General features: G+C 70.7%; 2 protein-coding genes across 2 annotated transcripts in view; both read right to left on the bottom strand.

Moving 5' to 3' along the window:
- Positions 1–1,132: 1,132 nt before the first annotated feature.
- ASPHD2 (aspartate beta-hydroxylase domain containing 2) lies at positions 1,133–2,719 on the bottom strand. Its single transcript, XM_044440755.1, has 3 exons — positions 1,861–2,719; positions 1,548–1,661; positions 1,133–1,289 (listed from the first exon to the last, which is right to left on the bottom strand). Exons 1-3 carry the CDS (start codon positions 2,669–2,671, stop codon positions 1,180–1,182), a joined length of 1,035 nt encoding a protein of 344 aa, XP_044296690.1. The 5' UTR covers positions 2,672–2,719; the 3' UTR covers positions 1,133–1,179.
- Positions 2,720–10,424: 7,705 nt separating this feature from the next.
- The window catches only part of SEZ6L (seizure related 6 homolog like), a 28,633-nt gene continuing 24,590 nt past the window's right edge, over positions 10,425–14,467 (bottom strand). The window contains exons 13-20 of the mRNA XM_044440963.1: positions 14,296–14,466; positions 13,398–13,592; positions 13,099–13,290; positions 12,354–12,548; positions 11,854–11,886; positions 11,218–11,329; positions 10,744–10,846; positions 10,425–10,454 (exon numbers count right to left, since the gene is read on the bottom strand). Coding sequence (XP_044296898.1) covers positions 10,425–10,454; positions 10,744–10,846; positions 11,218–11,329; positions 11,854–11,886; positions 12,354–12,548; positions 13,099–13,290; positions 13,398–13,592; positions 14,296–14,466 — 1,031 coding nt within the window. The remainder of the gene's footprint in view (positions 10,455–10,743; positions 10,847–11,217; positions 11,330–11,853; positions 11,887–12,353; positions 12,549–13,098; positions 13,291–13,397; positions 13,593–14,295; position 14,467) is intronic.

Here is a 14,467-nt window from a genome sequence, read left to right as displayed (position 1 = left end):
CCGCGGGAAGGGGCTCGTGCCTGTCAGACGGCCTCCCCCCCCACCAAAACACGTGCTCTAGCGCCACCCTTTTCCAGAGGTGTGGAGGGGAGAATTCCAGCAGCCGCAGCTTCTTCCTGGCCTCTGCTGTCCAGCCGGATCCCGGCACCCAGGAACGGCATGCAAGGGGCCGGGCAGTCCCCACGGGGCCAGAATCAGCCCCCCCCACATCCAGGTGCGGCACCCACAGAGAAAGGCATGAGAGTGTTCAGCGCCACTGTTTATTGGGGAAAACACGGCTGCACTCTGCACGCGTCGCGCGGCAGCCTCGCCCGCAGCGGGGGGCCCTCTGGCTCGCCTCTTAGGCGGGGTGTTAAAAAATCATGCACTTTTCCGCGCACGAGAGAGACCGGCGTGTGGAAAGCAGTGCTGGCAATGAAGGGGGGGTCGCCGTCCTCGCCCGGAGCCCACGTCGCTTCCTTCCGCTCCGCAATGCTGGAACGCGGCCTCTGCACGCACCGCTCGCCCCCTTTCCCGCCGGCAGCGCAGCCGGCAGAGCGCGCGGTGTTGCCCGACCTCTCCCAGGACGCGCCGCCGGGCGAGAAGGCTCCCCACTCAGAGCAGGAGCAGGGGAGACGACCGGGAGACGAGAAGGCACGGAGCAAGCCTGGGGGAAGGGGCCGGGGTCCCACGGGGCTGCCCACACGCCTCTGCCGCGGGGCCTCTGCCGGGCTTCGGCGGGGGCTGCTTGGCCACCCAGGCTGCCGGCAGGGACACGTGCCCACAGCCCCCACCCGGTTCCTGGCACACTCCTCGGTGGGCCCGTCTGTAAGGGTCATAAGCTAAGAGCTGACACGGCTACATTCATGGACACCCGGGGCGGTTGGACTCTACGTTCAGGACACCGCAAACACAGGCAGCAACAGAACACACACGACAGCGGCATTGTGCCAAACCACAGAGTAAAAAGGAGGTGGGGCAGCCCCTCCCGCCCCCACCCCAAGCGCAGGACGGAAAGGGGGACCGCGAGGTGGGCGATTCCACGTACAAAAATCCGGCGCGAGGAGAGGACCCGTGCCGCTGTGCGTCCAGGGGTGTGCGTGCTCGCACGGGGGTAGGCACAAGCTCTCGGGGAGGGCGGGCCTGCCCCGTGGCCCCTCCGGCCGGCCGCTCTCCAGCCTGCCACGCAAGGGAGTCCCGTCACCGTCCGGGAGCGAAGATGAAGTCGAGGGCCTGGCGCTCGGCGGCGGCGACGTTGGGGTGCCACAGGTCCACCATGAACACGGCCCGGGGGCCCTCCTCGGGGGCACCTGCAAGAGCGAGGGGCACGGCGGGCGCCTGGTGAGGGCCGGCACTGCGAGGCCCCGGGAGGGAGCCCGGGCTGGCCCACAAGAGCCCCCGCCCCACCCCGCCCCCGGGGGAGCCTCCAGGCCCACGAGCCGGGGGGGCTCTGAGCAGGAAGGGGCGCTGCCCCACGCGGGGCCTGTCCCTGCTCCGGTGCCCCCGCCCAGGGCAGGCGGGGGCCGGGGCGGGGGGGGCGTGCACCGGGTGCCAGCCGGCTCACTTGCCTCCGTGGAGCGCCGTGTGCAGGAAGGAGTCGTCGAAGAGCAGGCAGCGGCCCTCGGCCCAGCACTGCGGCTCGCCCCCGACCACCAGCTCGCAGTTGCCGGGCGTCCGCAGTCCTGCAAGAGAGAAGGCGCGCCTGGGGCCTCAGCGGGAGGCGCGTCGGACGAGCCCGGGAGCACAGGGAGGCCTCGTGCGGAGGAGCCCCCGGCGGAGAAGCCCTTTGCTGGGCGGCTCCCGGGCCGCCCGCCCTGCGAGGGGAAGCTGCGGGGGGAGCACATTGGGGGGCGGGCCCACGGGGGGGGGACCGGTACGTACCCAGGTGGCAGCGGATGCGGATGTTGGTGGGCCCGTAGTGCTCCGCGACGACCGTGCCCGGGGTGAGCACCGAGAGGCAGGCGTTGCCGAAGATGTTGTTGCCGACGCAGGTGCGGAGGCTGCCCAGCAGGCGGTAGGTCCGGGGGCACTTGCGACAGTTCCGGGGCACACAGGTGCCCTGGTTGACCAGGTAGAAGGTCAGCCACTCGCCGCTGGGCGTGCTGTTGACCTTCCAGCCCTGCGGCAGGCTGCAGTTGGAGAAGGCCTTGTACAGGGCGTCGAACTCGCAGGCTATGGTCTGGAAGTTGCGCTCCAGCAGCTCCACGTCGTGCTTCTGGGCGTCCCGCGGGAAGTAGGGGGCGGTGGGCAGGTCCGGCAGGAAGAAGACCTCCGGCTTCTGGATGGAGGGGCGGCTGCTCAGGTAGCGGCCCTGCTCGCGGATGCCCTTGTGGATGCGGCCCATGCCCGACCACGAGTAGCGCTTGGCGTACTCCTGCAGGTTGTGGTACAGCTTCTGGTTCAGCCCGTCGCTGTGGGCGCAGCGGACGCACTCCGGGGAGCGGCAGTGCGTGTAGCCGTTCTGCAGGCCGTTGGCGTCCGCGCCGCCCTGGATGAGCGAGGTCACCGTGACGAAGGGCCGGGGCTGCTCCCGCCCCACGTGGTAGCAGTACCACACGAACATGGCGAGCAGGACGGCCACGGTGCCCAGGGCGGTGGCATCGCAGTCCCGCACCGCCTGGATGCCCGTGCCGACCAGGTCCCTCAGCCGGTCCAGCGAGCCGCAGCAGCCCGCCAGCCACTCCAGAGGCATCTCGGCTGCCCGGGGAGCGCGGGGAGAGCCCGGGCGTCAGTCCTCAGGGTCCCCACCGGCAACCGCGCCGCGCAGATCCTGCCGGGCAGGCGAGCGGGAGCCAGCCTCGGGTGAGCAGCGGTGGCAGGTCCCGCAGCGCAACATCGGCGGGCAGGCCGGGGTCCTCCAGGCGTCCGCCGTGAGGGGGCCGGTGCCTCTCCGAAGGCTTCAGGGCAGCTCCCCCTGCGAGGCGGTTCCCGGAAATGCGAGCGCCCGGGCAGAGCCGCAGCGGAGCCGGCCGAGAACGACTTCCCGGGACGCGTTCAGCAGGTCCAAGCAAAGGCTGCGGCGCCCTGCCATGCGACCCCGTGGGATGCAGATCCGGGCGGTGGATTCAGCTCCGCAAGGTGGTGGCCGCCCTGCCCTCTTGCGCCCCCCGGAGCCGCATCTCCCTCCTGGCACCAAGGGAGAATCTGCCCGGACAGTGGTCCTCCTCGCTATTCTTGAAGAAAGATCTGGAAGCAAAGCACAAAGAGGGCGCCTCGTTTCCCTGCTGCCGTTTGCCAAGCCCCACCCTTGCCTGGACGCCCCGGCTCGGCTCGAGAGACCAGAAGCGGCTCGCCAGGAAGCCCACTGCGGGTGGAGATCAGCCGGGCCCGCCCCACACGCGTTGCTCCTTGCACGGCCACCTTCGGGCTGGGCAGATTCTCCAAAGATGCCAAGACCTTTTGCTCACTTTTGCAGCCAAGACAACTGTGGGACACGCACAGACGTGGCTGGCAGCAGTGCCCGCCCTCACCCCCCCGCCACCACCTTGGAAAGCAACCAGCCCCCATCTCCGGTGCCTGACCGGGAGGGCGCAGGGCAGCCCCCGTGCCTCAGCCGCCCCGGAGGACAGCCAGCCGGGGCCCATTCCGAGAGGCCAGGCCAGCAGCGCCCCCTAGGAGCACCTGGCGCAATGCAGAAGCCTGGATGGGCCCCGGAGGCCTTTCCCGCATGGAGGAGGGGAGTCTTGTTCTGCGCCTCCCATGAAGCCCAGCAAGCGGCACTGACATCTCCCGGCCACGCGGCCCCCGAAGCACCCGAGGCTCACGAGCCGGGGCTCGGCCCGCATCCTGCCCGGCACCTCTGCGGCAACCTCAGTGCTCGGCTTCTCAGCAAGCCCCTCCCTAGCAGGAACCAGGAGCCCAGGGCAATGATGCGCCTCACCCACCAGCTGCTTGCCCGGGGGCCACCCTGCCCTTTGTCCGCCCACAAGGCGAGCCAGGGCCTGGTTGTGGGGTGGAAGCCACATCGGAGGGCGGCTGCTGGCCACACGGGAGCCGGACACTCGTGCACTCCCGGGCACTGGGGGGGCTGCGGACGTTGGGGTCCTGCCCCGTGCCCACAGGGCCTCTGTGCCCCCCACGCTCCTTCTGCAACCGAGGGCAACCCAACGCGTGGCGCCAGCGCTCCAGCTGCACCCGAGCTGCGCACCGGAGGCAGCGCACAGAATCTCCCAGGCAGCAAGAGATGTTATGTAATGAGCTGGTGGGAGCGAGGAGGAGCGGCGGCAGCGATGGCAGGCCAGGCGGCGTGTGTCACCGCAGATCCCCCCCCACCAGCCAGAGGCACTTCAGCAGCGGGGGGGGGGGCAGGGCGGGGGGCCTGCTCTGCCCTGGAGCAGAGCAGGGGAGTCTCCCATGCTCTCGGGGAAACTTGGGGCAGGCCAGGAGGGAATCTCCCCAGGGGGATGAGCGATTGCCAGGGGAGGCGGCCAGGCGCTTCCTGGAGCTCTGGAAAGGAGCCACGGCGCTCTCCAGCAAGGCCACCGTCGAAGGAGGCCAAGCCCCAGCGACCGCCCAGTGCCAGCTGCAGGGGCCACGCAGCCGGGCCGGCCAACCGCCCGGTGCCCGTCTCTGGCCACACGCCTCGCCTTGCCCCCGGCTCGGCACATGGCCCCGAGCCCGCGGCCTGACTCCTCTCGCTGCACGCCTCGCCTTGGAGCGCAGGAGGTCCCTACCCCACGAGTGTTCCTGAGCATGTGCGGCAGGCCTCCACGCCGGGCAGGAGGAGGGTCCGGGGCAGCGGCTGGGCCCCCCGCTCCGGCGCCAGAGCGCCCGCGGCCCCGCAGGCTTCGCCCCGACGCGCATCCAGCGGCGCCCGCGGCGCCTTCCCACCTCAGCACGGGAGGCCAGAAGCCGCAGCTCGGCGCGCGCGCTCCCCGCCAGCACACGCTGAAGAAATGCCCCTGGGCATGTGGAGAGTTCTCTCCTGCGCGAGCGGGGAGCCAGAGCCTGGACAGAGGGGTGGGAGTCGCCGGCGCCCCGCGATGGCGACGGGCCGCCCGGCGCTGCGAGCCGAAGGTCTCGCCGGCGCCGCGGAGGGGCCCAGATCGAGCGGGGTCGCTGGCGCTCCGGAGCCGCGTCCGCCCCAGGCCGGGGCTGCCCGGGCACCCGCGGGGGCGCCTTCGCGCTCCCTCCCCCCTCCCCGCGCAGGGCCCGGCGCGTCGGGTGCCCTCTCCGCGCCCCTCGCCGCCGCATCTCGGCGGAACGAGCCGGCCCCGGCCCCGGCCCCGGCCCCGGCGCGGCCCGCAAGCACGTGCGGAGCGCCTACCCGGCGTGCCAGCGCTTCTGGGATCGGGGCCAAGCGCTCTCCAGGGAGAGGAGGGCCCGTGCCGCCCAGCGCCGACGCGCCCGGATCCGGCGCTCGCCGGCACTTCCTCCTCCCAAACCGGATCAGGCCGGGCGCTCGGCAGAGCGGCGGCGGCGGCTCCGAGGCGCGGGCTGCTGCCCGGGCCGGGCGGGGGGAGCGCGCCTGGCTGCCGTGGGGCCGGCGCTGGGGTGCATCGCGCAGGATGCGGGCGACCGAGGATGCGCCGGATCCCGGCCTGGCCCTGCCCGCCCGCTCACCCGGCCCCTGCCGCCGCCGCCCGCGCCCACCAACCTGCTGCTCGCCGGGGCTCCGCGCCGCCGGGCGATCTGCGCCTGGGCGCCGGGCTCGGCTCCCCGACTCGGAGCGGCGGACCACAACTCCCAGCAGCCCGCCGGCTGAGGCGCGGGAGGGGCCGCGAGCCAGCGCCCGCCCCGGCGAGGACCGCGCGGCGCCGCGCTGCTCCCCCCGCGTCCTCCCGCCGAGCCGAGCCGGGCGGGGCGGGGCGGCTTGGGCTTCTCCCGACCGAGCCTCCGCCGAGCGCCGGACGTGCCCGCCGGAGCAGCGCGCCTGTGGAAGGGGCTGCGCCCCCGCCCGCCCCCCGGGGCTGGCGGCTCGGCTCGGCTCCGCTCCTCCGGCGAGCCCCACGCGGGGCGGCGGACGCGGCCCCACCCGGGGGCTCGCTTCCGTGCCAGCGCGGGGCAGGGAGCGTGTGCTGCGGCCTCCCGGCCGGGGATGATGGGAGCGCCTCCAGTGGGGAAGGCGAGTTGTCCGCGGCGCGTGGGGCCGGGCGGGCAGGGGCAGCTCCGCGGGGTGTTGCTGCGCCCCCTCGCAGGTCCTCGGGGGGCCCCCGGCGTGGTCCGCGGCCTCGGCCTTTCCTGCATCGCTCTGCCCTCCCTCTGGGGGCTGCTGCCTGGGAGGGCTTCCGCCTCGAGGACAGGCGACCGAGAGGGAGCCCGCTTTCTGGACCGTGCGGGGGGCCGGGCAGACCCTTCGCCCCACCGCACCCCAGCATCACAGCAACATGTCGGCTGGAAGAAACGGTGCTGGGGCTGAAGGCCAGGGAAGTGCCGTCCCCCCGGCTTTCTCCTGCTCTGGCCTTTGGGCACTGGTTCCGGTGTTTGAGTGGGCAGGTGGAAAGACCCTCCCTCGGGGAGACCCTCTTCTTGGCCAGAGTTGGCCTCAATCCAGGGCTGAGCCAGGCACTGACATTAAACCCCTTCTTGGTCCACATTAATCCGCAAACTCTGTGCATGCCCAGGAATCCCTTCTCCCCTTTACTGTCCTACACATTGCCAGCTTTTATCAGGCAGCGCTCCGCTCTCTTATGGACTGGCAGGCGGGTTGGAAAGTTGAGTGGGTGAATCCTGCCCCTCACGCACAGACACAGCACTTGAACCCCAGCTTCTGGAAAAGCCCCATCTGTTGAATTTCTGCCTGCCACATGGCTGTCAAAAGCAGGGCCTCTGTGTGATTCCTCCCCCAAGTCATTTCTACGAAGGTCGATCTGGCGGGGCTCAGCTCCGGAGGGGGCGCTGGGGCGGTGCCCTCGCCTGGGCATGCAGGAGGACGGTGCGGGAGGCCCAGCCTGGCTCCTCCCTGTCGATTTGTGGGACCCACCAAGGATCTGCCAGGCTGGAACTGCTCTGCCCACGGTTACTCTCTGGCAGACAAGGATCTGGGGGAGGATTTTGGCAAATGCCACGCTGACATCAGAGCCGATGGCTGCGGCATTCCTGGCAGTGGTTCTGCCCAAACGAAGTCGTGGCCGGCCAGGCGTATCAGCTGCTTGCTGGAGGCTGGATCGGGGCCGCCTGGCAGCTGCCCCGAAAGAGGCCCGCCAGCTGGACTGGAGCTCCCCGGCCTCGGCTGGGCGTCAGCTCGGGGGCAGCTCCAGCCGCAGCCTCCCGACCGGTGGCCGCCCGGCCCCTGCAGAAGGCCAGGCCACCCGCTCCCAGGGCAGCCGCCGCAGTGCCCCGCCGGAACCGGGCTCCCTCTGCGGGCACACGGGGCTTCCGGGCCAGGGCCAGTCCGCCCGGACTCGGACCCGCCCGTGGGATGGAAGCTGCAGGGCAGAGGCGGCCCTGCAGCCTCGCCTGGCACAGCAGCCGGCAGGCCACGCATCTCCTGGCACTGGACTCCGGGGCGCCTCCCGGACTGTCCGGGCGTCTCCCGTCCGGCGGTGGGAACCGCTGCTGGAGGGGGGGCCATCCGGGGGTTGCCGCCGGCAGAGCCTCCCTGCCCTGCAGGCCCAGGCGCTTTGCTCCCCAGTCAGAGGGTCTCCACCGACCCACAGCTCCCCTGCGGCCAAGGTGCTGACCCCTACGTGGCCCACCCCTGGCGGGCAGCGTGGGCGAGCCGGCCCGCTCAAGCTGCGCGCCCCAAAGCTGTGTGGCTGCTGCCATCTGGTGGCTGTTCGAGGTGGTGCATGATGGAGGGTGTCTAGGATGACAACCCCCGCCACCCCCAGGCGTCTGCGGTGCGCCGCGCTGGGAACGCTGCTCCATCTGAGGAGCCAGGACTCTTTACTGGCTGCGACTGACTTGTGGGGCAGAGTGGGGCGGAGCGCTGCCCTTTCACCGGCCGTGGGACCGCTGCGTTTTCCTTCGAGCGCCTTGCAGATGGGCGCGGAACGGGCGGTGGGCGGGGCTGCTCCGCAGCGGGGCTGCAGCGCACGCACGGAGGCAGGCGGCCCGGCTGCCGGCGGCGAGGGCGAGGGCGAGCCGAGCCCGCTGGAAGGGCAGGAAGCGAGCCCGGGGCGGAGCGTGGCCCCGGTGGGAGGCGGTCAGGGCAGCCGGGTGGGACAGGCGACCCCGTGTTGCCAAAGGGTGGCGCCGCTGATACCCGCCCCACACGCTGCTGTGTGTGGTGCCCCCTCAGGGAGGATCCCCTCTGAAGCGCGGCGGAAGAGGGCTCCCCCGGGGGGAATGGGCTGGCCTCCCCTCCTCTGCAAGGCCCGCAGGCAGCTCCTCCGGGGGGTTTCCTGTCCTCGCGCCGGGCGGAGGCAGGCCAGCCCATCCAGCGGCGCGGCGGCCATCTTCGGGGGCCAGCAAGCCGGGCCGTGCGTTCCCTTGCGCCCGATTTTGCGCTTCTGGGCACATGCCAGGGAGGAGCCGTTTTCACGCGGGCAAACGCCTGAGTCGCGAGGCCAAGCGAGCCGTGGGTCTGCCCCTTCTCACACGCACTCCCCCAGACGCTGCAGCCCAGCTCCGTACAGACGGGACGCACAGATGGCCGGCACCAGCAACCGACTCGGTTTTTAATGGGCAGGGTTACAGCTTGGGCGCACAGATCAGCTGAGGGGCCGGACCCTGCCCTGTCCCCGTGTGGGGGGCTGCCGACACAGAAGGCCGGCCGGGCGGTGGAGCCCCGTGTGCTGCTGGGGGGATGCCCTGCGTGGCTCAGGCCCCTCCTGCCCGGGGGTCCGGCTGCGGCAGGCAAGTGGGCCGCCCTGTGGGCATTTGCGCCTCCCCAGCCCTGCAAACGTGCGTCCCACCACTCGAAAACAGGATGCAACTCGTACTTACACCAAATACAGGCACTTCCCGTGGAAGCTTTAGCTTATCAATGTTCAAAAAAATATTTAATCCCATCAATCTTATAAAAAGAGACCTGCAGGATAGGGGACAGAATTCCGGGCACACGGTTCTTGGCACTCCCCGACTGCGTACAGAGGCAAATTACAAGGACACGGTCACGTGGGTTTCCCTGTATCGTTTAAAGGAGAAAAATGAATGACCCCAACCTCTGGACAGCTGCGGAGATGCGCTAACCTGGTTTCTAAACTAAAACAGACATTTAGAAAACATCGCCATGGCTACACTCTCACTGTGTTTACAAAGACGGGGATCGAGGCCGGGGGGGACGCCAGCAGCCCCTCCGGGTGGGCCGGCGAACAGGAGCAGTTGGGGGGATGCAGGCGGGGGGCGAATCTTCTTGGCCAGGCAGGCGCCTCCTTCCGAGCCTTGCTCTTGGTGCACGGTGCTTGCACACTCCCTTTTCCGGCACGGGAAGCGGGCATCCTGATGTGAAAGCACTCGGAGGGTGGGCCGTGGGGGGAGGCGTTTGGACGGCACCCCCGCCGGGTTGGTGCGGGGGACATGGCAGCGGTCTTCTCCAGGTGTGCCTGCTGCCTGCTCCAGCAGCTCTTCAGCAGACCGCCGGTCCGGTGGCTGTCCTCGCCCCCTTTCCGTGGGGCGCACTGCGGTTTAGGACTGCAGGGCAGCGCTCTGGGGGCCTCGGGAGCAAATCCCCCTGCCGTGAACCGGAGCTGCAGAGGGCACCCCGGGAACGTGCTTGGAGCACGTGGCCCTGCCCGCCTTCAGCGCTGGAGGGGCAGGGCAAGGCGGCCTGGAGACAAGCCCCCGGCAGTGCCTGTCCACCCGCCCTTGTGCTCACGCGAGTCCGACTGCTTCTCCCCTGCACCCCCCCTCCCCCAGAGAAGCCCCCCCACGCATCCCTCTGCTGGAGCAAAAGGCCCACGCGGCTGCTGCCCCATCAGCTCCAGCTGTGAATCCTCCGCCATCAAGCGCAGCCCATCCACACGCCGGATCGGCCGCGTTTGCCCCGCAGAGCCCTGGCTGGCTGTCCCGCTTCACATCCACGACTCAGGACAACAACGGGGCAGGGACTCTGCACAGGTGCTCCCCTGGAGGGCCGCTGTCGCTGCCCCGTCCGCAGCCCCCTGCCCCCAGGACACGGGGCCTCCTCCCGGCGTCTCTCCACTCGGGCACCCCTTCCTCTTCCCGCCGTTCGACCAGCAGAGGACTGAGCACCATGTCCGGGGGCTGCCAGGAGGAGGGCCCCTTCTGCCACGGTCACGGCGAGGAGGGCCGGGCGGGCATGCGAGTGTCCGCCTTGTGGGGACGAAGGACCAAGGCACCAGTGAAGCACGGCGTCCCCTCCCGCTGCGCAGGGTGCGGGTCCAGAGCCGGGGAGCCCCCTGCACAAGCCGCGCCCACCGGGATCCCTGGAGCAGAACTGGAGCAGAATTGCGGGGGGAGAGGCAACACCTTTGATCGGGGGGGAGGGAGCAGCAGGTCTGGGGTCTCTGCCAAACTCCGCCAAGCATCTGCACTGATCTCTCGAGGACGGTCTGGGGGAGGCGATCCAGAGGTGTCTGGAGAGTCCCACGCAGCTGGCTTTATATCGACACTTCATACTCCCGTGTTTCCTGGGAAGGGAGAAACGCTCGGTGGCCCAGGCCCTGTGGCTCTGCGGGCGCCTCGGCACGCTCTTGGCCCTGCACCGCAATGCCCATCACGCCCAACTAGCTTGGCCAACAACACAGAAACGGAGCGAGTCGGAAGGGACCTCCGGGCCATCCAGTCTGTCCCCGGCTCCAGCCGGCTCTGCTCACAACATGCCCGCCACGTGCACGCCCGGCCTCACCAATGGGGCCTCGGCCACCCTGGGGCCGAGCCCCGCTGGGCAGTGGGGGACCACAGGCAGGGGCCGCTCACCCCCGTCTCGTAGATGGGGTTGTCGAACTCCGTCTCCACGGTGATCTGGCTGTAGGGGTGGGAGTACATGAGGGGCAGGCGCAGGCTGGAGTAGGAGCGGCACCTGGCGGCGAGAGGCGGGAGAGGCGGGTCAGCGCTGCAACGATCCCGAGCCGGCGGCAGAAGGCGCGGCCGGCCGATGCCCCCGGCCCCCCTCCCCGCTGATGCGCCCACCCTGACCCATAGGCGCCCGGAGACAGGAGGGGAGGGGAGCCCCCGGGGCAGAAGCTCAGGGCAGCGTGCCGGGAGGGCCGGGCGCGAGGCAGAAGGGCGGCTGCCCGGCCCACGTGCCGGGCCAAAGCCTCCTTGCCGCAGCGGAGCCGTCAGAGCCGTTTCCATGGGAAGCCAGCCGCCGCACGGAGGGGCCAGGAGGGGCCCAGAACGGCCGGGATCGGAGGGCCGGGAGTGCGTCGAGGAGCCGCCCCCCCCACCTACCGCGTGACGTAGATGTAGGCCCCCCCCAGGAGCAAGGAGACCACGAGCACCGGGATGAAGATGGCCAGCGCCATGTTGCCCCCTTCCAGGGAGGTTTCGGCCGCAGCCTCGGCTACTAGAGAGAGGAGACCGAGCTGAGCCCCTCCGCTCGCCTGCGTGGCCCCTGCGGACTCTGTGGGCGGGGGCGCTGCTGGAGAACACCGGGGGGGGGGGGCGTCCTCGTTGCCACCTGTGCGGCAGCTGGGCAGCTCGAGAGTGGGGCTGCCCGGTGAGGTTCGCGGTGCCAGCCGGGGCTCGGCCCTGGAACGGGGCCGTGGCTGCAGCCCTCGCCATCTTCCCCAGGAAACCCCCGGCCTCCCTACCCCATCTGCCACCCATTGTCTCGCCACACAGAGTACGGGAAGCGGGAGGACAGAGTGGCTTCCCGGGGCTCTTGGCGGGGAGTGAGCGGCTCTTAGTGGGCGCCGCTGAGGGCCTCTGGGTGGGGCACCCCCTCTGGGGACCCTGCCCCCCGCCTCTGCTGAAGCGCTCTGCAGAGCAAGGGCTGCATCCATTCCGCCCCAGCCAGCCCCCTCGTACTCTTCCTGGGAGGTCCCCCCGCCTGGGAAGTGGGGGGGCGAGTGGGGGTCCGCTCACCTTCCAGGGCGTGCTCAAAGCTGTCTTGATTCACTGGAAGGGGAGAGAAGAGGAGGTGGCGTTACTCAGCTCGCATCTGACCAATCACTCACCCCCGTTCCCTGCGAGAGGATGAGGAGGGACGCGCCACGGACACGCCACGCAGCCACAGGGGAAGAGACCCAGAGGTGATGCAGCAACCAGGAAGGCTCTGGGGCTCGGTTCCCGAGAGGCCGGGGGGGGGGGGGCGGAGAAAGGCCGTGGCTGGCACGAAGCACGTCGCAGGGCAGTGAGGGGCTGGGGGCTCCCCCCGCAAGCGGGCAGCCCGGCCCAGGCGGCCTCCTCCGCAGGCCCTCTCGTGTGGGCTCGGGCACGGGCAGGAGCCGCGGTGGCCGGCAGAGCCCTGGCGCGTCTCGGGGTCGTATCGGCCGGTCCCCAAGAGCGGCTCTGAGCGGGGGCCAGGGGAGCGGGCCCTTCGCAGCCTCGTGGCCCTGGGCCCTGCTCCTCCCGGGCGCTGGTACCTTTGCAGACGGGCAGCGGCCCGCTCCACCTGGAGGGCTGCCCCAGGATGCACTGGATGGTGACCTCCCCGATGAGCTCGAAGCCCTCGTAGCACATGAAGGTGAGCGACTCCCCAGGCAGGTAGAGGCGCTTGTACAGGACCTGGTAGCCGTTCTCGGGCAGCCCCGGGTTGCCGCAGGCGAGCGATTCCTCCGCTGGAGGGGAACACGCTGCTCAGCCCAGGGCCGGACCGCTTGTCTCCCCCCGCCTGGGAAGAGGGGGCCCCCGAGGGCTGCCCCCTCAGCGCTGCTGGGGACGCTCGGCGGCTGCGCCCCCCCCCCCGCCTGCTGGCAACGAGCGCTTCCGCGGCCCGGGGGGAAGGCCCCTTTGGCGGGGAGCCGTTCGGGGCGAGCAGAAGCGAGCAGGCGTCGCCCCCGTGCGAGCGTGCAGGGTCCTCAGTCAGCCTTTCCAGCCCGGCAGTGCCCAGACGCATTGGACATCAGCCCCCAGCATTCCCAGCCTGCGTGGCCGGGGATGATGGGAGTTATCATCCACCACATCTGGCTAGCCTCACTCTAGCTCCACTGACCTCGGCGGAGCGGCTTGTGCAGTCTGCGGATCCCCAGCAAGCATTCCCCATTGGCATGCCTTCTCAAGGGGCCCGATCCACCAGGAACATACCGGATTGACTTCCCGTCGTCGTGCGTGAGTGTGCGTGTGCGTGGTGGAAAAGCGCAGCCCCTGCGGGAGGGGGGCCAAACTTACACACACAGTGGGGCAGGCGCGAGGTCCAGATGGGTGTCCCCGTCTCCCGGCTGTAGCAGGTCAGCAGGGCGCTTCCCTCCATCACGAAGCCCGGGTTGCAGGTGTACTGGATCGTGGTCCCCACCAGCAGCACCGGGTCCGAGATCAGGCGGGTCGAGTGGGACACCTCTCCGGGGTCCGTGCAGTACATGACTAGGACGAGGGGAGGGGGGGTGAGGGTGCTGCCAAGCCCCACAAAAGGCACTCTTTGGCTCGGGGAAGAGCCCAGGCCACGTTTGGCAGCCCCACGCGGCCCGTACTTTTCTCACAGAAGGGGGGGTCGCTGCTCCAGGTGAGGTCCCACTGGCAGGTGAGGGTGTCGCTGCCCACGATGTCATAGCCAGGGTCGCACTGGTAGGTGATCTTGGCCTCTCGAACGAGCTCTGCGTGAGACGTGGTCTTCCAGCCGTTCTGGATTTCGGGCAAGTCGGAGCAGGAGTCGTTCCTGGACACTTCTGTGGCCAAGGAGGACACCTGCGTGAGGCGCTTGGGTGCAGGTGGGGAAACCCCTCGTGTCTCGGCGGGCTCTGCTCATGGCCCGTCCCACGCGGCCTCCTTGCGGCCGCCCAGTGGCCAGCGGTGGCCGCACCAAGCAGGGAACTGAGGCAGGCCAAGGCTGCTCCGGGACCGCCAGGCCCGCCCCTCCTGAGCTGGGCCGCTCCAAGAGGCAGCAGCATCTCCCAGGGCGCGCGAGAGCGCAGCGTGGCGCAGGCAGCCGCGACGGGCCGCCCAGGGATTCTGTCCTGGCCCGGGGAGCCCCTTCCCTCGCAGGCCTTTGGCTGCCCTGGCCTGGTGCCGCGGGCGGCCGCTCCTCCCCAGGCGGCATGGCCTCTGCCCGCGGGAGCAGGGTAAGCTGCCCAGCTGAGGGCCCCCGGCCTCCCCACCCAGCCCCCCAGGCTCGCGTGGGGGGGGGGGGCCTTGCGCCTTCCAGCCAGGGAGGCTCAGCCTGGAGGGGCCTGCAGCGCCCCCTCAGGCCCCGATCCAAAGGGCCCCGCCCCCTTCCCCGGCTGCCCAGCACGGGGCGGGGCTCCTGGCCTCGGAGCATTGCGGGCATCCTCCCGGGAGCGCTCGGCGATCACCTGGCCCGCCCTGGCCCCGGCCCCGCCCCGGCCCCGCCCCCGCGGTCCACCTGGCGCCCGGGCCGCTCGGCGCACCCACCGATGTAGCTCATGACGAAGCCCTGGCCCTTCCCGAAGACGAGCCCGGCCGGGTCGGAGTGGAACTGCACGGCCAGGTCCGGCGTCGAGGAGTAGAGCTTCTGCGGGCCGCCGCCGCCCGGGAACTGGCCCAGCACGTGGCCGCCCGGGTCCTCGCCGTCGTACACGGTGAG

This window comes from Varanus komodoensis, unplaced genomic scaffold, assembly GCF_004798865.1.
Source record: "Varanus komodoensis strain SLA01 unplaced genomic scaffold, ASM479886v1 scaffold38, whole genome shotgun sequence".
Lineage (NCBI taxonomy): Eukaryota > Metazoa > Chordata > Lepidosauria > Squamata > Varanidae > Varanus > Varanus komodoensis.
Note: the sequence above shows the minus strand (reverse complement) of the source record. Positions and strands in the feature narration are given on the sequence as shown.

Bases quoted from the DNA above. Each gene is read 5' to 3' on its own strand.
- ASPHD2 (XM_044440755.1), bottom strand. From the start codon at position 2,671: ATGCCTCTGGAGTGGCTGGCGGGCTGCTGCGGCTCGCTGGACCGGCTG. The intron at 1,662-1,860 runs GTACGTACCGGT...TCTCTCTTGCAG, and splicing joins CCGCATCCGCTGCCACCTGG to GACTGCGGACGCCCGGCAAC. The intron at 1,290-1,547 runs GCAAGTGAGCCG...TCGCTCTTGCAG, and splicing joins GCACACGGCGCTCCACGGAG to GTGCCCCCGAGGAGGGCCCC.